The sequence below is a fragment of the Battus philenor genome, unplaced genomic scaffold, assembly GCF_028537555.1.
Source record: "Battus philenor isolate CCGP_79_NKW_IND1 unplaced genomic scaffold, ilBatPhil1.0.hap1 SCAF_22, whole genome shotgun sequence".
Classification (NCBI taxonomy): domain Eukaryota; kingdom Metazoa; phylum Arthropoda; class Insecta; order Lepidoptera; family Papilionidae; genus Battus; species Battus philenor.
The window spans coordinates 7,037,370-7,060,190 of NW_027181685.1; the positions used below are offsets into that span (position 1 = coordinate 7,037,370).

A 22,821-nucleotide genomic window follows, 5' to 3' on the forward strand; every position below is an offset into this window, starting at 1 on the left:
TATTTTGTTTATGCCATTATGAGAAAGGACGAAAAAACCAACTATTCTACAGTTATTTAAGGTTTTTAAAAGTTCTTCAACTGGAGCACAACAATTTTTAACACGACTTGAGTTGCTACAAAAATTGTGATTTTATTAAACTTTCTTCTCTAAGGTTTTTTTCCTGTAATCTCTTTTTAGTGAAGTAGCTTTCATTATGCATAGCTCTAAAATAGATATTTTTAAAGTACGTTGGAGTCACAGTTATGCTTCTTAAAATTAGCATCATCGTCAGTACCAGTGACTATTATCAATTCTTTTCTTTTTCCACATAATCATTTTTTTATTATATGTACTACAGAAATTTATACATCAAACCAAATACCTAATAATAAGAAATATATAAATAAGAAATAGCGTACAATATTAAAGGAAATCTAAAAAGTTTTTAAGAAACAATACAAAATCTTATCTTAACATTAACTTTCTATTTTATTCTCATTGTATTTTTTATTACAAAGTTAGAGTTTACTCAAGATATTATCAAAAATAATATTTTTTAACTCTTAGTACATTTTAAAATATAATTTCGTCTTTCTCTATTAATGTATATTTAAATTATCCTTTTGTTATTCTTTACGATTGGTTATTATTTTCTATTGCTTAAGTTTTTTTTTAATTTTCGTTTAAATATTATCTATAGCAAATTATCGGACGTCGGGTGGTACTGCAGCTAAATCAAAGCTCTGAAAAAATATTAGCAAAGGATTCTTGAATTATGTGTGGACGTTTTACATTTTTCATCTAGATCGTGATAATATCTCATATTAACTTGTGTAATCTTTTCAAAATACATGAATAAAAACATGGTACGTTATCGGTGCTAATTGTTTATTTATGTAACTGCTTGCGTCGTGTGTCGTGATGTGTGAAAGTGTTCGATCAATTTGTTACAGAGCCAATCTCGAGTCGATAACGTTTGCCCGCCGGGCCATCTGAGAGTGATCTTGCCGTCGTCGATAGAAGGCACCGGAAATATGCCTGCACCTTTTATTGATATAATAAGTAAGAAAGCATAAATTTTTATTTCAGCTTCCACAATGCTACTATGTACCTATTTATAAAAATAGTTAATAAGAATCTGTTGCTACATTAAATAAGATAGTAATCGTTATAAATTTGTTCTGTGTTAAAATGGGGCAAGAATGTTATCAATCGTTTTGTTTATATATAGATACTTGCCTTATATCTCAATTATAAGTCAGTACAGGAAGCTAACTATATACAATGTCATACTTGACCTTTCTGTGCCATTTTCATCATACATTGAAAAGTACATACTTTTTTTTTATTAAAATCAGTCTATACACTAAGAAAATGGTGTAGTAAACAGTTTGTTTCCTTATCTTATTCTTATCACATAGCTACAATGTTCATATAAGAATGTTGTTTGATCAACAATGTACCATAGGAGTACAAGAATAAAAGTGACAAAAAGAGTATAATCTATATGATCTGTTACACACTGTTAAATACATAACACTATTACCTTGGGCCTTGAAGTGTAATATTCCTGGTATTTTTTCATTTTCAATTACCAATCTTTTTGGAATTTAGACTGCAGTGCCAGTTTGAGAAAACTGTAAATTGGTCTTCCAGTAAATTATTATTATATTTATATATATATATATATATATACATATATATATATATATATATATATATATATATATATATATATATATATATATATATATATATATATTATTCAAACTAATCATAAAGTTTATAAACCATAGTTCGGATCTTCTATTTGAGAATCTGAATATTTTATAAGAATGCCTGTGAAACACTAGTCAAACACAGATATTTTACCTAACCAAGAGTAAGGAAAGCTCTGCTTAAAAATACATATTGGTTCAATCATCCCAATTAGAACATTCTCTAATTGGGATCCCATGTAGTCCATCACAATAATTATGACAATATACACAAGAAAATACCAAGAATTAGGTTGGATACCAGTATAACAAGTATTTTACTAATTAACAAAACTACTATACTTAATTATCTTACAACAATTGTAGCATACAAGATTACAGCCAAAGACCTAAGAATAAAAGCTATAAGTTTTGTCCTTATCAGGGGACACAATGGGAGAACATTCTGTTATTGAATAAAATAACTTACAAAAACATTAATTCTCTATTATCATTATTGTTTAGTTAGGGACTATGACTGAAAATATGTTCATTAGTTGTTGGTGTATAGTATATTACACATTATCGAATAAGCACCATCTAAATATAAATCTGTTGCTTTCTATGCTTTTTTCTAACCTTTGTAATGTTTTATGTAAGAGAAAATGGAATTTTGTCATACTTTAATACCACTTTAGTACTCCACAGTAATCATGAAATATCATTACATCAATAATAATAAGATGGACACAAAAATGATGCTTTGATAAGGTTTTGTTGTTATATATTTAAAAATGTTATATTATGAGGGACAGAAACCTGAACATAGTATTATCATAACATTACTTGTCTAACAGCAAGTATAAGCACTGATGTGGTGGATACTGCTTAAATTTAGACAGTTTTAAGGAAGAAAAATATGTAATAAATATAACCCTCTCGCAATGCAATGCAAAACGCAAAAACCTAATCGCAAAAAAAATGACTCATAGTAATTATAGCATACCTGCTTTTTTAATTTTTTATTATATTGCAATTACATATTTAAAAGTGCTTCTCTTAAAACACGTGTTTCCTTCTTTGCCCTTAAAAAAAAAACAGTTTTTGTGAATATGGACATGAGTACTTTCATTAAAAAAAACTTTGGTCATTATCATCACCTCAGGCCAGAGGTTGATAAAACTTGGCTGGCAAGTCAGATAAGGATCTATGGCTACTATTCTGAAGATCTCTTCTTACAAAATATTTATAGTAGATATAAAAAAATACTTTAAATAATATATAGAATTTTAATCCAATATATTTTTTTTCCAATATATTTCTGCAGTTATTTTTTATCATTCATTCAATATTCAATTTCATGTTATTTGAATGTATTTCACCTGTTCATTTGAATCCATTTTCTTTATTCATGTTTATTCTATTTGAAGAAGACACATCTTAAATTCAATTGTGAACTGACATTAATCATAAAGAAAAAAAAAAAGGAAATTAAATTTTAAAATTAATGTCATATTTGTATTATGATAATGTGTAAAAGTTTTAATCATTTTAAGAATCAATTTCATATCATTCTTACACCTGCATCTAATTTTGACAAGCATAACAAATTAATCTATTCTCTTATCCCATCTTATATTAATTGTATAATAATCATAGGTAACTCTCATGAAATACCACCACCCCAGGCTGACTTCTCAGCCCCTCCACCATATGATGTAGCTGCTAACTCAAAGCTACCAACTTATGAGGAGGTCCAGCGTGAGAAACAGATGGAAGGAGAAGGGCAACAACAGGTATTTTTTTATAAACTAACAATTAATTAAGACATGCTTAAGGTTGTATGATACTATTCGGTTTATAATAGCTATTACTCACAAATTAATCTGCATGAAATTTGCAAATACATGGCAAGATGCTTAAAGTACTTTCAATTGCCTGGAATGAAAATCTTTAAAGCAATCTGGAGTGTAAAATTTTATCAAATATTGTCCTATAGATTATTCACTGGCTTTATAATACTTATCACAATAAGAATTTTAAAAATAAAATCATGTATGTAATTAGCACCATTAACAAATAATAATTAAATTTTAATTATTTTATAATTTTAAACAGAGTTTGGATATTTTGATGCATATCTACAAAATTTTAAGTTTTGGCTTATTATAGAATATATTTTTTAATGAAAAATTATTAGTCATGAATGAACAAGTGAGATGGTCTATGTAAATGTATTATATATAATAATTTATTAATAAATGAAATCATGCAAAGCTATGGACTCTGAAAGTGATTTGGTAATTTTTCTATAAGTGATTCTTAACAAATATTTACTTTGACTATGCATATTAATATTTGGCCTCTGTTTACATATCTTGGATCTAATAACATATTTTACTGGTTAGCCTTTATTGCACTTTTATATGTATTGTTTATAAAAATTAATGAATTGCATATATATTTGGGTATTGATTTGATCACATAATAATTTATAAATTTGCTATGTCATGTCTTCCTATATTTGTAATTTCATTTCATATAAGTCTGGGATATGTTTTGAATTTTAGTTTTATAGTTGCATACTGCTTCATAATATCTTCAACAATATAAAAGCCAAAAGTTTGATCGGTTTTATAAACATCACTTTAAACTTGTATTACCATACATTATGTACTCACAGGGCGGTAATGTAAGACCGGGCTGTCGTCTCCGACCACCCTCTATTGTAGATGTACAACTGCAGGTACGTCTTCACATATTAAAGTTTATCCATAAGAACAAATGCCTATGGGACAGAATACAATGTAACTTCTGTATAGTGAAATAAAGAAGTTTGTTATGGCGCTAATATATCATTGTTTTATTGGAAAGTAACAAAATAATTTTTAATTACATACTATATTATGTATATGTAATGTTCAGACGAATTGTAATATGCTTTGTATAATATTTATTTAAATTGTTTAAACATTTACAAATAACTTATTTAGAATTTCAATCAAAGCTAAACATTATAAAACTAACCTTCTTATGAAACTGTAAAAATAGTTGGTAAAATAGAAAATTTTTGATAGTAACATGTATATCATATAGTTATATAATACTATGTATTTTATTTACTTAGTTTTGAATACTACTTAATAGTGATTTGCTATATGGAGTTTACACTGTATTTAATTAGTAAGAGAAATATGCGATATCTATGGGACTGAAATCATTTATGAAAATTTTACACTTTCATTCCAGTATTATTTTTATGATCACCTCCTTTTGCAATGTTTTTTTTTAACATTCTTATCTACTATTTTTACTGCTGTAAATTAAATTAATCTAATTTTCCATAACATTTGCACTGTTTTATTAATGTATTGCTATAATATAGTTTGTTTAAGAGTCTTCAAAGACAACACAAGATATAAAACAAATTTTAAATTAAGTGGTATATAAAAATGTACCTTTTAGCATTGTTAACTCATTACTAATTTAATAAAAGTTAAGTATTTTATATATCATTTAGTAACTACTTCTTATATATAAATTTAATCCTTTTATTATTCTGTACCTAATGTATGTATTAATATAATAAATTATTACTTTATAAAAGGAGCTGATAGCCCAGCGATAGGGGACTTTTGATTGTGGATCGCGATTTCGGTTCCTGGTGTGAAAGTTTATGTAATTTAATACTTTCCGCATTAATTATAGAGGATTTCCACTACCCACAAAATAGGTTTCTAGAGAATGGGCTATCCATCGTCAATCCTCCTGCCAATTGTGGCGATTGTGGTATGTCGTCCATAGATATCTTTGGGGGAGGCATATGGCTTGCATTAGACGTCTATTGGCTAACGTTGAATGTATAATATACATATGTAACTTTATTAAGAGAAGCTTTGCTGTACTAATTTTTTCATTTATCATAATATTAATTTGTTTAATATGATGAGTGGCATTAATATTTAGATGTAATTCTTCACAACTCGGTTCATATTGTAAGGGCGCTTGGTTTATAACAGCACTAGTAACACATACATATTTCAAAAATAGTTTTTAAGTATTTTTAATTTACTTTATCTACTATTATTCTTTAATGTTTTGACATAAAATTTTGACACATAGTAAATTGTTGCCACTGTTATAAAAATCGCGTCTGCATTACATTAGCCAAAATAAAAAATAATATCTGTTGTTACTAGTAATTCAATGGTTATTTGATGAATAAATGATAACCAATATTTATATTGAGCCCGACAATAGATATCAGAGTCGCGGGTTCAATTCCCGGAATACATTATTATATAATTTTTTTGCTTTAAATGTATAGGATTGCCTCTGATCACAAGTTTCCAGAGGAAAGGCAATAGCGCCCTCTACGTACCATAATAGCACATTGCGATCCCCAACCCGCCTGCCAAGCGTGGCGATTATGGTATTTCCTCTCTGGAATGGTATTGAGGGAGGTCTATACCTTGCAGTGGACTTTTAAGGGTTGAAAAGAGAGAAGAGAATATTTATTGACTTATAGCTTAATGAAAGGGGGAAATAAATCCGTGTCTCTCTATATAATTTAAACATTATGTGGAAATGTTTGTAAAGACAGTTCAAATCATTAATATTATACTTTTTATTAATTATAATTATATAGATCTATTTTAAATATTTTAGATACAAGGACCGCCACAACATCGCCCGACGTTCACGGCCTTCGTAACCGTGGAGCAGACTGAAGCGTCTGCAGAACAGCTCGACCCTGAGAACAGCCTGCTTGGAACTGATGTGATGTTTATGACTTCGTTCTTTGGTATGTCCGTTTACGTTTAGGTCGCCTCGACTACTGCTGATGTGTAACATGAAACACTTATACAAAATTTTCCACGTATTAAGGAATTATAGAAAATTATTGAACATCTACTAAACCAAAAATAAAAATTGTCTGCACGGGGTCAAGAGCTGGCATCAAGATTGTTCCAATATGAATACCGACCATGGATCCATTTTGATAAATTCTTATCTAACAGGCCAAATGCAAAGAAAACATGAAAGACGTTTTGAATGATTTATTGGAGTCTCGTTCTAAACGTAGACTATCTTATGTTGTAATAAAAAACACTGGCCGTACAATGTCAGCGCTAATAAACAGCGCACAAGGCCGGTCGGTGACATCCTTAAAAATAAACCTATTGCTCAGTGATTTAACATAAAAAACTGTTTTACTTGCTAACTTATCATACTACTTATTAGTAACTCTTCTTGTTTGAGAGATATCGAACATATATACATGTAAATAAAAATGTACGTAAATATATTCACACATTTTTTGATGTAATAATGTATGTATAAAGAACGCGGTAGCTTTAACTTACAGAGTCAATGATGCCATATTTTTTTCTCATAATGACAAGTTTATACGTGTTAGAAAGGATTACGAAATTTATGTTGTTTTAACTTTGTTATATGTTATATATGTTGTTTGAACTTTCTTCATGTATAAAACTAAAAGCTCCTTTTAACATTGGGTAAAATAAAAGCACAATTTTTTTTTCATTTAAAATTAATATAATGATATCTTTATTCAAGTAGACATTTACATGCACTTTTGCATCGAAAATTAATGAATGTTGTGATCTAGCTAGCAGCTCAACAGTTGTTTTTTTTTTAAATGAAATTTACCAATGATATAAAATTAATAAAATGAGAAAATAATTAATAAAAATTATACATAAGAGGCGAGCTACTTTTTTAATCAACGAGGCAATTTAAGTTAAAAATTGTTTTGGGGACCCTTACGTAAAGTAACACTTATTAATAATTTAGAAAATTTTATTCATAATAGTTTACAGTAATTATAAACATTAAAATTTAAAAAAGTAGAAATTTCACGTACAAATTTTAATTTAAAATATAAAAACAAACAAGAAAAATGAAATTATTTGAAATATTTAACGAGAAGTTTGGAGCTGTTTCTTCAAGACAAGCTGATTAACACATATGCAGTTTTCTAATTGTGCATAGCTCAGTCTTGATCGATAGTTATTTTTAAGTGCAAAGGGTTAATATGAATGGAGAATACATTTTTTTAAAATAACACTTTATTTGTCATTTTAGAATTTAATGATTACTGAATAAATCTGTATAATTAATATTATCTTCACTAATTTTCAGTGGCATTCCTGTTTAACTGGATCGGTTTCCTTCTGCTGATGTGCTTTTGTCACACCGTGGCCAGCCGCTACGGTGCTCTTGCGGGCTTTGGCCTCTCGCTTGCCAAATGGACGCTGATCGTCAAACATTCCACCGAGCTTGCTTCGCACGAGAACTCCTGGCTTTGGTGGCTTATCATGGCTTTCGGTAAGATTAAACTATTACAGGGGATTAGTTAGCTTCTTATTATATAACATCAGAGCATTAACAACTTGACACGCTATTAGTATATAAACGAGGTGGCCAAGCACCATATAAGTGCGAGCATTATTCGAAATTCAAAATTATTTACATGCTGTAATTAAATACATTTTGATAGTTTAGTAACTATATTTATTGAAAACCTAAAAGTACAAATTATGTGTATTCCTTATAAAAAAATTGGTTAGTTAGGTCCTTTAATATTAATATTTGTTGTCAGTGAATTAAAAGAATTTGAAATACACACAGAACGATAATATTTTTTTAAAAGATAACACAAAAATCAAAAAGCAACCCGGATATACTAATCGTAAGCGACAAATGATACTTCAAAAAACCACATGTGACTCGCGAGTCGCAGATTGGCCACCCCTGATATGTAATCTTCTCTTAGAGAAAGGATAGTCTGTAATAGCACAGTATAAATATTTTATGTCACATGAACTTGGAATTTTTGTTTATAACATATGTGACTTTATTGATAAATGCCATTTATCTATTGACATTTACAGCTTAACCAGTTTTAAAATGGCTGAATATTGACGGGATTTAGGCTAAATATCTTTGCATAAACTCAAGGGCTCCTGCAAGGACTTTCTTAATTTGAGCCCTTAAAGTATAATTGAGAGGTCGCCCATTTTTTAACTTAAGTAAATGTAAACGGGCTTAAAAGGTCAAACTTGATATGAATGTAACTAATCTAAACTTTACAAAAATAATCAAGAGGGAATGTTATGTGACAAAATTAAGTAGCATATAGCATGTAGCGTAGAATTCAGATCGGCAGCTCTTTATTTTTCGTTGATTGAACAGATTACTTAACCAAATTATATAAGAAAAACTTAAACTAGATGAGTTGCCCCGGCTCATCTCGCAAATATTATGAACGCGTCCTTGAGCCTCCTTTCGAGTGAAATTTCGAAAAGTCTGTGGTTGTCTCACCTCTACTGGTTGAAGGGAAAGCGTACCGAATTTCAAGTTTCTAATCCTTATGTTTCCAGAGATATCGTGAAGAGTCCAGTATATAGGTGAAAATCTCTTACGTGTTGGTACCATGTCAATGGTTATAGATGTAAAAGCTTTAAAGTAGCGAATGTAGCTCATTTTATTTATAACCTATTCCAAATATATTGTTTCAAAAAAAAAAAATAACATTAAGATGATATAGACAGAAGCGTTTTTAAAATTCGGCTTATTGTGTATTAAAATTAATTATTGTTTACTACCTATCCCTGCAGACTTTTTACTGTCTAAAGTTATTAATCTATCGCTTTCCAATGGAATAAATAAAATAAAAAGGTGTAATTTAAAACTTTTGTTGATTTAATGCTTTACACTAGTCAGCATGCATATAAATAGATGATACAACAATAATTTCTTTTGTAATAATTATTATTGATATGCCGCAGGTATTTTAATCTGCGTACGCGCAGTTATCCAGTACCTGAATATAAAGCGTGGATGGCGTCTTCTGTCCGGCACTGCACAAGAGAGACTTCTATTCTTTTATTAAATCTTTATATATCACTTATCACACCCACATCATAATTGTTGTGAATGTCTAGATTGACGTGGATTTTATCAAAGCCTTTCGTAAAAAAAAATGTTTAGAAACACAGTGCTTTGTATAAATTAAAGATCATTTGCTAAATTATTTTGCCAATGTAAATTAAATTAGTTTTAAATTTATCTAATATTTTATAAGTACAAGTTGTTCATAGTTTCATGATTGTGTCGTTCAAAGAACATGTAACATAAAAATTGTTAAAGGAATAAATGTAAAAGATATAATTCTTGTTAGACTGTTAGCTTTGTTATACATTCTGTGTTTTTCGGAATATTGCATTGTAAAATGGACTTGAATGTGTATGTATTATGGCTCGTAATTAACCATAAACATTTTTATTCAATAGTTCATCTGAATTGTATCGTGATAAGTGTCATTTACATCATTATAAAGATGGATCTATTTTGAATTTGCATTGCATTCAGAAACACTCCTATAAAAATTTTAATTGCATCATATAGATCAAAAAATATACAATAATATGTGAAATATTTGAATGCATAATTAACTGGCTTTATAACTTGTCTGAAATTTAAACGAATAATAATATTTGAATAAACAAAATGAAATATTTTCGTCCTTTCTCACTTGAATTTCGGGTTTTCCTCTATACTAAATAGTTTTATTTATACCATCATTTAAATGTTAGACGAATATGCATTCGCTTTATGACAATAAGAAATAAAAAATATTGTTTTACATAAGCTGACCGAAGTAACATCAAAGTATAACAAAGGTTGATCAGGATTTGATATAATGCTACGGATACCGCTATACCGCGATTTAGGTATGCACGCGGCAATGAGGCGAGAGCATTCTTTATGTTGTTCCCCCCCCACGTTTTTCTAAGGCGCGGTACAGCGGTTCTGGTAGCACTATAACATAAATAATACGAACAACTTGTATTTTATATGAATTCCAAAAATATTTTTAGTATTGTACTGTTCAGATTTTACTTAATGATTTGATAAGTTTTTATTAAATATCAAAATTAGCATATTTTATTATTAAGTAGATCTCCATATTTACTATTTTTTCAACAAGAGCTTCTTTAAAGACATTAAAGATATTTTCGTATTTTTTTTTTAGATTTTATTAGTAGTTTTTAGGCATATTATAGGCTTTAATTTTGTATTGTTTAAAGGTAATGATAACAGAGGATTGAATTAGAGTTATAAACGAGATACTTAATAATGCTATGTTCATAGAAAAATTATAATTTAGGTTTAGAACCTGGACCAAAGAGTCCGTTTTGTTTTTATGATCAACTTATTCCAGCTGGAATAAGTCATTTTTTCGATGTTACGTCAATAGTCACCTGTAAGATCGAGGATCGGAATTACCTTTGTTTTATATTTATCTTAAAATTAAAAGTGAATTTTAAAACCTGCATGAAAATCTATGCGTAACTTATATTCTTCTTATTCTGATATTGTCAATACAAAAGTGGTTTCTATATTAAGCTAACAATTAAACGATTAATATTAATCTGGTCATCCGATCTTTAGTCATCGTTTTATGTCACAAATTATAATTTTCACGTAAAAAGGTTATAAAAATAACATTATCTATAGAAAGAATTTTTTTTCTTATAGCATCAGTGTTTGTAAGTTGGTTACTAGATTTAATATCGTAAAATAAATTTCAGAATTATAATTTTTACGTGAAAAGGTTATAAAAATAACATTATTCACAGAGGAATTTTTTTCTTATAACATCAGTGTTTGTAAGTTGGTTACTAGATTTAATATCGTAAAATAAACTTCAGCTTTATAAAGATTAGATAATTCAAAAGAATTAAGAAAATTTAAGATATGTAAGTTGTTAATTTTAAAAATTCAGATTTTCCAATTATTGTTAATCTGTAACACAAAACGTCATGATAAGGAAGTAATTGACGCACTGTTCGTTTTATTATTTAATTAATATTAATATATAAATTCTTTATAATTGTATCTTTCTCCTATTTAACTGTGAATATTTTGACTCCATGCCTCTAGGCATGATAAAATGTAGTGAGATGGTAAATAAAAAAATTAAATCTTTTAGATATTCTGGTCATTAAATCGATGTTATTCTGCAGATAGTATAGTCCTAACAAAACCGCTGTACCGCGCCTTATGTATAAGCGCGGCATGACGGGCGGGGGACGTCATCGCTCGCAGGTAGCGCCGATACTCTTTTTTTTCTCATCCTTATAACGCTCTCCTAAAGCACGGTACAGTAGTTTCGGTAGCACTATAATGATGTAACGGACTTATCTTTAATATGTATTTTTTATTCTATTTTTAGTTTAAAAAAAATCATATATGCATATAACATATTTGTTTTATATTATTGCCACAGATTGAATATTCCTGTTTGTTTACCTAAAGTTTTTTTTGCAAGAAATTATATTGGTTACTTCAGTCAATTAATGGATGAATTAACAAGAATTATTTTAAGAGGGTGTTGGATTTAGGCCTCTTCCAACCGACCGGAAACCTCTGGAGGCTTTTGTCCAGAAGTGAACATCCAACAAATGAAATGATAATTATTTGTCACTCGACAATTTACATGATAGGTTGATTCAGATTCAGCTGTTTTCCGTATCAAGCCAATACTTAGGAGTATGCATTTGAATATCTAATCTCTGTTTATTACAGATTCCTAAAAATGTTTTTTTCTTCCTTTTTAAAAACCTAATCATTTTAAAATAAAGATATTTAATATATACTATAATAAATTCGTTACATCATGAGTTAAAAATGGAATAATTAATGTTGTTAGAGTTGAGAAATGCCTTTGCTTTCTCCCAACTGTTGCACCAAAAATTAAAACATTTTTTTTAGATGTACCTTTTTGTTTTAGTGCAATATTATTTAGTTTGTGTTATTTGAAATTTATTGGAATGAAGCTTAGAATAAGAAACAGTTTTTACTTTACACTTATATGTTTAGCTTAGTTACGTTTAATTTATTATTGTAATAATAAATTGTAACGTTATTGGAATGTTTACTATGGGCGAAATACTTTAATATAATTTATTAAGTATATCACAAATATACATTCTAATCTTATTCTGATTAAATGTACTATATAAAATGTATCTTGTGTTATTTATTGTCCCAATTGACTTTGTATGTGTCAAAAGACCTGTTGCAATACAAAAGGTGAGGAAAGGGTGAAAAGGACTTAAATAATTTTATTAGGCTTTATGAATATCTTGTATATTTTTTGTTTTCTTCTTTTCAGCTTATAGACGCCCCTTGCAAGGCATAGTATTCCTTAAACATCGCTGCCCGTGTTCCCGCGACCTCAACTACGTTGTCGGTCCACCTAATGTGGAGTCTAATCACGCCGCGTCAACTTATTAGTCGTCATTCGAGAACCTTTCGATTTCAAACATCTGTTGCACGAGCAACGAGCCCCGCTCATTGCCACTAGACTAGCAATTCTTCTAGTTACGTGGGTGATCTTGGTGGTGGTCTCTTCCATTTCGACCTTGAGCCACCAAGGGCCACCATAACGAGCACGTCTAACATTCGTCAAAGACTCGTCGTCAGGTATTGCGGAATTTTGGACATGTTTGTGTTTTATTACATACTATGGTCTTTCTGGTTTTGATTTATTTTAAATATTTGAAGGTAGAGTAAAGGTATTTTAATATAGTTTGTGTTTTATATGAGAAAAAATTGCTGTTTACATTGTAAATTTCTTCGTATAAAAAACCTTTGTGCCCTAATGGAAAATCTAAATCAAAAGTCGTATTTGTTCAGCCGTTATTAGTTTACATATTATATGAAAAATTACACGGATATAACTGACCAGGTTGGTCATAGATTTTTCCTTTTATATAGTTATAATACTTTTGCAAAACCAGTGTAATCACTACAATGATTGATATTTTTTATTAAAAGAAATAAGCGGTGGTATGAAAAATATAGATGATAATAACATTTAATGCCAATTAAGAGATATGCTACTTTACTACGGATTGATTGACGTAATCAGGTAAGTATGTTATACACCTATAAAACAACATCAAAGCATAGGGTGATAGAGCAGTAGTGGCAAACAGGAAAAAACGTTAAAAAAATCAGATGTTTGAAATTATAATTAATAGGTTCTAGCAATTGTTTTCATTTGAGTTGAGACATTGATAAAATGAGCTATAAGACTTTCTTAGAAAACATGAGGCTATTGCAAAAGGATTTTTTTTCCAAAAGTTGATCTTTGGGTAAAAAGTAACTGAAAAAAAAAGAATATAAAGATATGTAGATACGGTTATTTAATAATAATATCACACGATGCAATTTAATTTACTATTGTAAAAAGGATTCACTAAAAATACATGAATATTTATTGATTTATTTTCTCTGAAGCCAGGACATGCTCAATAAGACAGCTGACCAAGTGATTCGTAGCCTATCCGAAACAAGCCGTTTTTGACCGGGGGTTTGGTTGAGAATATCAACATCTATAGTTGTCTCCAGATAACTCTCGATTATCCCAAACAGGATATCGATGATTGTCAGAGTTTCGTCCGCCACATTCACCAGCGGGAAACGCTTTTTGAAATAGCAGTCTTGATAGCCAGGTGATAGCAACTGATCAAGTACAGGTTTACTTATCCAGTGACAGTTTAAACCAAGATTCCCTCTCAGAGGCCTAGTTCTTTAAACGATGTAAGAGCTTAGCGGGCTCAAAACGGTTGCAATGGTTATAATATGTGGCGTCATGGCCCAAGTTTCCCAGGCTCTCGAGCCTTGCCACCTGAAATGAGATCTAGGCAAAGTGCCCTCTGCGCTGAAAGATGACATGGGAGCCGTTGCCCGAACTGAGGTCCGCTGGAAAGCCCTCAAGCTAAATTATCTAAAAGGTTTAGACAATGCTCTTTTCTCGTTCTTTTCCATTAAACTCGCGAAACCTGTTAATACCACAAAGGAATCTATTTTGGCTTGACGTTATTGGACGTCCTATATAACAATATAAATAATGTTTATCATAAACCTCTTTACAGTTATTTACTTCTGGTGGTCCCTAGCACGTACTGTTATTTTCCTTTAAGAGGCCAAGTTTTCTGATCACCTAGGCGGATGTTTTTCTGTGACTTGGCTTAGGCTATAATTCGGTGAACAGTGTATTCTCATAGGGCGTCAAGAATTGAAGGGTATTTGATCAAGAGTTGTGATAGTCTTTCTTTCCGTATAGAGGATATATGCCATATAACGATTCGATCTGGAGTAAGTCAACACTAAATAGCAACTGTAATATAATAAGAATAGGAGACTTCTGGGACTGGCAGGCACAGTGAAGGTCGGACGCTTTACGGAATAAATGGATCAGTATTACTGGCAGAGAGGGACACCTTGGGGGTCATTTTAGGGCAGGGACTGTTAGTAAAATGAGTTCGCTTTGGAGAACAGGAGGAAGGAAGTACAGATATCGCTAAGTATGACAAGATTTTATACGGGGAGGTCTAAAAATACGAAAATATTTGAACATTTGTGCAATGAAAAAGTATATATTTGTCTTTATTATTATAAATTGAAATTTTATCATAATAACGCATTAATTACACGTGGTAGGGGATCTAGCTTTTGTGAGGTAATATTTCCAGGGATATAAAAAAGGTAACATAGTGTGACAGTATATTTTATGAACGCCTCGGTTTATGAATTTGAATTTAAAAAACAATTCTGGTTTATATCAATGCCGGTCTATAATACGTGACGAGTGTTGTACGTGCGGGTTATTACTTTTAATTGAAATATCTATATTTATTACAAAACACAATACAACAATAGGATGCCATTGTGTACTAGATAACATATTGCCTACAAAATTATTAAAGTAAATCATAACCTGTGTACAACTCGCATAGCTATTTGTAATTTTATACACTACTATATATAATATAAATAAAATAATAACTTTTTACGTTTGTAGGTTAGAAGTACATTACTTCTAATCAATAGTTTTTAAATCAGTTTTTAATTCGGTTACTTTAGTGGTTAATAAACGTTATTGTTTTCGATCTTTATGTATTGTGTACGTCATCATTTTGAATTTTTAAATCTTTATTTGTTTATTAATTAGATGATTTTGTCCGTAGACATGTCACCCCAAAATTTATGCCTATAAAATGTTATATATCTTTCATCACCAAATATGTAGATTAACAAAACAACCTTATTCTTCCGTTCATGTGTGCATGAAATTTTTTTTTAATATCAAGTGGTTCATGTTATTGAAAAACGATTGCGAAGTATGTTGACCTATTTAAAAGACTGCTGATGTCGAACTTAATTATTTTTTACATTATAATTAATATATCTTTTGGTTACCTATTATTTTATTTTTAAGTAGTTACAGTTGTAATCAATTACAGAGATATTGACGTCAGTAGTATATTTTATTGTAAAGCGTAAAGTAACCTTATTTAAAAATACTCTTGAAAATTTAAGGAAATGGCATATTAACATGATTTCCGCGCGTTCTGGGACGAGTTAACAAAATATATCATCTGTTTTAAACTTAAATTCTTCAATTATATTATCTTCAGAACGTAATTTAAATTTATCCCTTTCATAACAAAGTTTTTGATTTTTTTTTGTCTGGAAAAAATGTTGCCGGTTGGCATTTACAGTTTAACTGTTTTTGATGGGCACTAAAGAAGTTTAGATACTTTTTTATACTTGGCTAATTTATTTATGTAAATATAAAGGACTCCTTTAGTCACCTTGGCTCGGGCCGCTACATATTAGTTTCACTAGGACCTGAAGGCGGCTGAGCTAATAAATCGCAAAGCGGACGCTCTATGGAGTGATTAGGTTTTAGGATCCCCACGGGGTGACATCGAGTTGGGCTGTCAGTCGTCGATAATATCCGTTTAGCATCCATCCACTCATGTTTGCTCGAGAAGGATAAAACTCGAATTGATCGGTATTTTGACTCTTTACAATAACTAAGCTAAAGGCTTTTTATCCTCAAGAACTTTGTCTCATGTCGTAATAATATTTTTGTTATAGAATTGGAAAGTCGCCAAGATGTTTTTCACTTAAACCGACGCTTTTTGGGATATATATATGCGTGAGCCCCCAAGACGGGACCTTGACCTGGGTTGTCATTTGCAACGAGTTAATTATTTCGAGAGTGCACTAGAGGGTTGAACTACGACCCGATTGGTATTAATGAATTGTAATACAATTCATGGATAAGTATATATTGTATGCCTTATACTTCTATTTTTACTGTGCTGTTCTTAGTTATCGACAACCGTGTACTTTTGTACAAAATTTTTCAATAAAATAATGCACGAAGACTCAAGAGACTTGTGGTGGCCTTTAACTATATTATTGTATTGCATTGACACCGTAGAAAGGAAATACGGAGAAAAATAGTAAAATATGAAAAAAAATTGTAATTTGAACGTTATCACATATTTTAAAGTTGGATATCCTCAGTAAGATTATATTCTAATCATATTGAGCGCCTAATAATCATTTTTAGAATATATATAAATTTTTCAAGCATGCACCCTTAATATAGCATTTCGCCGCAGAGTGGTACTGCGCGTTGGCTTGATAAAACCCTCTCGTGCCAAAACCACCCAGTTTGCTGCCAACTGTCGCGCGGGGTTGACGTCCCGGTTGCTTGCTTCATCATCTCCCCGTGCCGTTTTAAACATTTTCCCGCGCTTCTCTATCGGATATAACGTAGTGTCCTTATGAAGGAAGTAACATTACATCTTCATTGTGACCTAACAAGAAACTCTACGTGTTCCCGGGATAATAATTTCTTCAGTATAATAGGTAAATATAATTTAAAATAAGTATATAGTATTATTATTTATTGCTAAGATTCAACGTCAAAGTCGAGGCCAAACGGTTACCATTTGACATTAGTCTCAAATTATAACAGTAAATAAAACATAACTATATTGAATTTTTACTTAAAATATTTTTACAAATATCTATAATTGTGTGGCAGAAATTAAGTAACTGTAGTTAAAATCTATCTGAATGTACAAGAAAAACAATAAACGTGATATTAAAAATATGATTTACTTGTATTAATTTCGTATCAAAATTAATAATTCAAATAATTGTTAAAATTAAGTAATTTTTTTATTTGAATAATATGGTTTAGTTTCATCTACCTAAATTGAAGTTGTTAAATTTTTTTTATGCATGCTTAAGTTGTGTTAAATATTATAAGATTTATTACTTACACACATTCCATATAGCTAATATTTTATATCAATTTTATTTATTGATGTATATCAAATAGAACGTTCATTTATTAAGGTTCCAAACGTAATAAACCTAAAACAGTTGGCAAATATCCAGTCATCATGATTTTTGTCCTCTATATATGTCCACTATAACACCTTAAATACATGCCGTTATATAATCTTGTAGTTATACAATACGTTTATGATAAATATCTGTTGCAGCAGATATATCAAAGACAAGATTAAAATATATTTTAATAAAATTATTAGTTTTACTGTAGCTCATTTTTAAAACTTAGTTTATCATCATCATCATCGTTATAGCCGTAAGATGTCCACAGCTGGACATAGGTCTTCCTCAGAGATTTTCATTTGACCCGGTTGGAAGCGGCCTGCACCCAGCGTCTTCTGACGACCTTAATAAGGTCGTCTGTCTGTCTTGTAGGTAAACTTGCTTCACTTCGCTTGCCCGTAGTTACCACTATAAAACCCCAGCAGCTATATGTTCAGCGCGCTATGTGGCTTGCCCAATGCCATTTCAACTTGTCAAATCCGCTGCGCTTTGACGTTTACATCACTTTGTTCGGATCTAATCCTTCCTGTTTCGAAAACGTGTAAATTATAATATATATAAGACAATTTAATTTAAGATTGTTGTAATTCTATATATTATGTTGTTTTGGTTCTTGTTTTAATTTTTAATAGTTTAGTATTGGAGGCAGGTTATTTAATATTTATGGAAACAATATTTGTTATGATCATTTGATATAATTGTATTTTTCGCGTGCAAAGAAAATTTTTTACGCAAAAACTGTGTAGTATTATCGTTATTATCACTTCAGTCACAAGACGTCCACAGCTGGACATCCTTCTACAGAGATTTTCCATGTTGATGTGGTCTGCTCACTGTCTTTTTAACTTGCGAATCCGCTTGGCTATGTCGACTACTTAATAATAAAAGAATTTACTGAGTTAATTATAATAATTAAATTAAAGATCTGTCAATAGTAAAACCAAATCTATTGCATTAGACGGGTCCTTTTCAAATAAATGATTTCTAACGTTAAAGGTCTCAAATCACGTCATATCTTAAATCACGGAAAAATTTATTTAGCATATAAATTTAAAGTATAAAGAAATAAAAATCAACAATTAATAAAATTTATTAATTACTTGAAACTTTTTTAAATAATAAATATTACAACATTTTATAAATATTTACTTTTGTGAGGGTAATATAATGGAAATAATACACTTAAATAACATACAGGTAAAAATTAAGTAAAAGTAAAGTACAAATTTAAACCTCTACCGCTCTCCTAAATTGACTGATTTTACGACAGCGCCATTCCTTGCGTTTTATAATTACACTTTAATCACTTTACTCTCTTACTTATGTTTTAAATATAAGTATGTAGTTTATATACACGATAAAAGGTCACCGATGTAGCTCGAAGAATTGCTTGTATAAATTGGCAGTCGACGTGGCTCATTGTTCGTGCAACTGATGGCTATTGAATGGTTCTTGAGTCGCGACCACAAGTTGGTAGACGCGGTGTGGGTCCCCGACGAAGTAGATAGACGACATAGTTAAGGTCGGGGGGAAGTTGTTAGATACGGGCTGCGCAAGACCGATCATGGAGTCGTGCCATGGAGGCCAGTGCCTTGCAGTGACATGTCCATTGGCTGAAAAGAAAAACAAAACACTTCATAGTACCAGCAGTATTCTACTTACGTGTTCAATACAGTTTGTAGTGTTTAGACTTTATTCGCTCCACCTTTGCAACACAATCTTGTCTTCTTTTGAAAGCGCTTCCTCTCGATATTGTAATGACCAAAATTAATTACGATTCAAAGCGAAAGAACGAATGCTGTTGCTTGAGAAGCTATCGGATCATATCAATGAATAGATATTACATTGAATATTGTTTATTATATTTATGTATCATATTATGTTATTGTAATACAGATACTTCATACATATATTTATGGTAGGTTGTATAAAAGATATCTTATTAATGATCACTACTTATTATTTCTTTTACGTAACTCATTAATTTATCTCTGTATCTTCCAAAAAAAGAATGCTTTAGCCTTTAAGGTCGCCTACTTATTGAGTATAAGAAGTATATGAATAAGGTACCATAATTGCAGCCTTAGAACATACACTGTTGGACGTAAACCTCCCTCATAGATTTATAATAAGACCGGTTGGAAGTGACCGTCATCTAGCATCTTTTGATGACAGAGATCTTTTAACCTTGTATGGGTTTTCAACGCTGCGCTTTCGTGGTCTCCATTTCAGAATCTTAATAATCTAGTGTCTATCTGTTTTGCATGTTACGTTGCTTGCCCACTGCATTTTAAACCTGCCAATCCTGGACTTTGACCGTTACTTTCTTTCCTCTACGGATACCTCACCGCAGATTCGACATCGCATAGAAATCCCGCACATAGCCCACGAGAGCCGCTTACAGTCAGTTAGAGTAGACAGAGTAACAAATTAATCAGATTTTACCGGTTACTGTTACACCTTATGTTGTACACCATATGTTTTAAATGTTAAGCTAAACCTTTGTACAGTTATCATAGTTATAAATATAAAGAACGAGATTAACTTTAAGGTTCGATTGTTTTAAAAAAAATTGACGTAATGTTAAAGTTTAAAATGTAATGATTCATTGTTATTTTGTTTGAGGAGAAACTTGTTTGGGTAAGCTTTTAGCTAGAATAAATAGTCCCGCAAACTATATCTGCAGAGCGTTTCATTAGCAAATATCTCTCTGTTCTTTTGATTCTATGTAAGTTATATTTTGGAACAAAATATAGTGTCACGATATATCTTTAACTATGAAACTAAAAAATATGCTGTCAATAAAACACAGTTGAATGTACATATGAAGGGAAAAAAAAGGAATATTTGTAACAGGTTTTTTTACGGGTTACGGGTGTAAAGACTTTAAAAGTGGTTAATGTACAATTTATTTGTTGTCAATTAATGTATTGGACACAAACAAAAATCAATGGTTTCAGAGATAATAAATAAAGTAATATAATACACAGGTAGTTAGAAACAGCAAATTCAAATTTGGGATTAAGTAATCTATCACCTTGTCATTTTTAAATTAATTTTTGTTTACTATCTGTCTCTACGTTTTTTTTTTTTGCGAAAAAAAAGTGTATAACTGCAGTACTTACCTATTCCCTCCAAAGAAAGTGGAGTTGAGCAGGTCACGTGGCGAGGTTCGCTGATAACAATGGACACAAAGGGTTTAAAAATGACGGGACCACGAGGTACGAGCGAGAGGCAGACCTATTGCCAGATGGGCAGACCAGATCATGGCTACGGCAGGTTACGAGTGGTTCCAAGTTGCTAAAGATAGAGTAAAATGGAAAGCTTTGGAGGAGGCTTCACCCTGAGGGGGTTCATACAAAATTAACACAAAATCATCCAACTAGTATTTAAAATTACTAAATTTTTAAATCATTTGTATGGAATAAAATAAAACTTTTTTATTATTTATTATTATTATCTGTCGCTACAGATTACATATTATCAGAAGTTATTGGACTGTCGGCCCTATGATATTTATAACTCATTAATTCTAATTCAAATATCAGAAGACGGTATTTTTTTATAAATATGTAATTACTAATTTATTCAGTTTAAAATCTGCGGTTATTCAATTTATGTAAATTAATTTTTGTAATTCACCCTTATAAAAGTATTTTGTAGTAGAGAAAACAAAAGCCTACATCTTTTTGTTACGAATACAACAAAAGGCTGTATCTTTTTCTTTCAAGCAACGTGCGTTTTAAAATTGCCTAGTTTGTTGAATATTATTTTTTCTTTTTAATAATTTGGTTCGTATTTTAAATCATATTAAGCAAAGTTATGTCGTCGTTAATTTTGAGATCACTTTGTCAATTATTGCAACAGATAAAAAATAGGTATTAAATATAAAAAAATGAAAATTTATTTATTAAATCATAGTCTTTTTAGTTAAGTTTTTAGTCGGCTTGTTTCAGTAATGGGGTCAATAACGTGAACATCCAAGTATCATTTGCATCTTAATTAAATTGATGTTAAATGTGTTAACATAAATAGTCCATGTTTTAACTAAGATCTATATCGGAATTGGAAGACTGCACCAGGAGAATGTCATTTGGGGAATAAGGTGACCCGTAGACGAACAAAAGTAAATGAATGTGTAATTTAGTAAAAGTCATAAATAATAAACTTATAAACAAATATTAGCTTTATTTACCCATAAGAAAAATTGTACGTAATAAAATACTGTCGTGACTCGCTTCGAGCTTCGAGAAGAAAGATCCGTATCAAAATAGCGGCAATCCCTTTCCTAACTGTCTGCGTTTAATAAACGCGAAAAAAATAAATAAACAAGTCACCATAGCGTCACGCACATAGTCCAGCGAATTGGTAAATTATAGTAGTATATATGGCAATGGGCAGGGCACTTAGCGCAGGGCTTAAAGACGACCTTTCCAAGGTAGTCTAACGAAACTGTATGTAGATTACTTCCGACGACGATATTTTACGACTAAAATGATTATGATGATAATTTTATTACATACTTGTCCTACTAAGAATGAAGGCGTACTTAAATACTAAAACATTCTTTGCCCGCTTACCAGTTTTGTGAGATTAGAGATGAATTATTGAGGTAGGTGAAACAAATTAAATATATAGATCATGTAAAAGGTAAAGAGGTTCAATATCTTACAGCTGAAATAATGATGATAATTGAATACAATGTTACTGAATAATAGAAGTAATTTTAGCCACAAAATATGTATGTATTTTTATTTACATAAATCTAGTACAAACTTTTTTTCGCCCTATGATATGTTTTTACAAATATATTACTAGGCTATTGCGGAAAGGCGCCGTAAGAACGGCGACAACATGGCGCCTCTGTTAAGTATTTACG

General features: G+C 30.5%; 1 protein-coding gene across 2 annotated transcripts; it reads left to right on the forward strand.

The window, feature by feature from the left end:
* Positions 1-696: 696 nt before the first annotated feature.
* Positions 697-12,676, forward strand: Ndfip (Nedd4 family interacting protein). Of its 2 annotated transcripts, XM_068766873.1 has the most exons (7): positions 697-848; positions 936-1,044; positions 3,339-3,475; positions 4,363-4,425; positions 6,348-6,483; positions 7,845-8,030; positions 9,494-12,676. In XM_068766873.1, exons 1-7 carry the CDS (start codon positions 834-836, stop codon positions 9,595-9,597), a joined length of 750 nt encoding a protein of 249 aa, XP_068622974.1. In that variant the 5' UTR covers positions 697-833; the 3' UTR covers positions 9,598-12,676. The 2 variants fall into 2 exon arrangements, with proteins under 2 accessions (XP_068622974.1, XP_068622975.1); XM_068766874.1 differs by lacking the exon at positions 4,363-4,425.
* The last annotated feature ends 10,145 nt before the right edge of the window (positions 12,677-22,821 follow it).

Bases quoted from the DNA above. Each gene is read 5' to 3' on its own strand.
- Ndfip (XM_068766873.1), top strand. The intron at 3,476-4,362 runs GTATTTTTTTAT...ATGTACTCACAG, and splicing joins AAGGAGAAGGGCAACAACAG to GGCGGTAATGTAAGACCGGG. The intron at 6,484-7,844 runs GTATGTCCGTTT...ACTAATTTTCAG, and splicing joins GTTTATGACTTCGTTCTTTG to TGGCATTCCTGTTTAACTGG.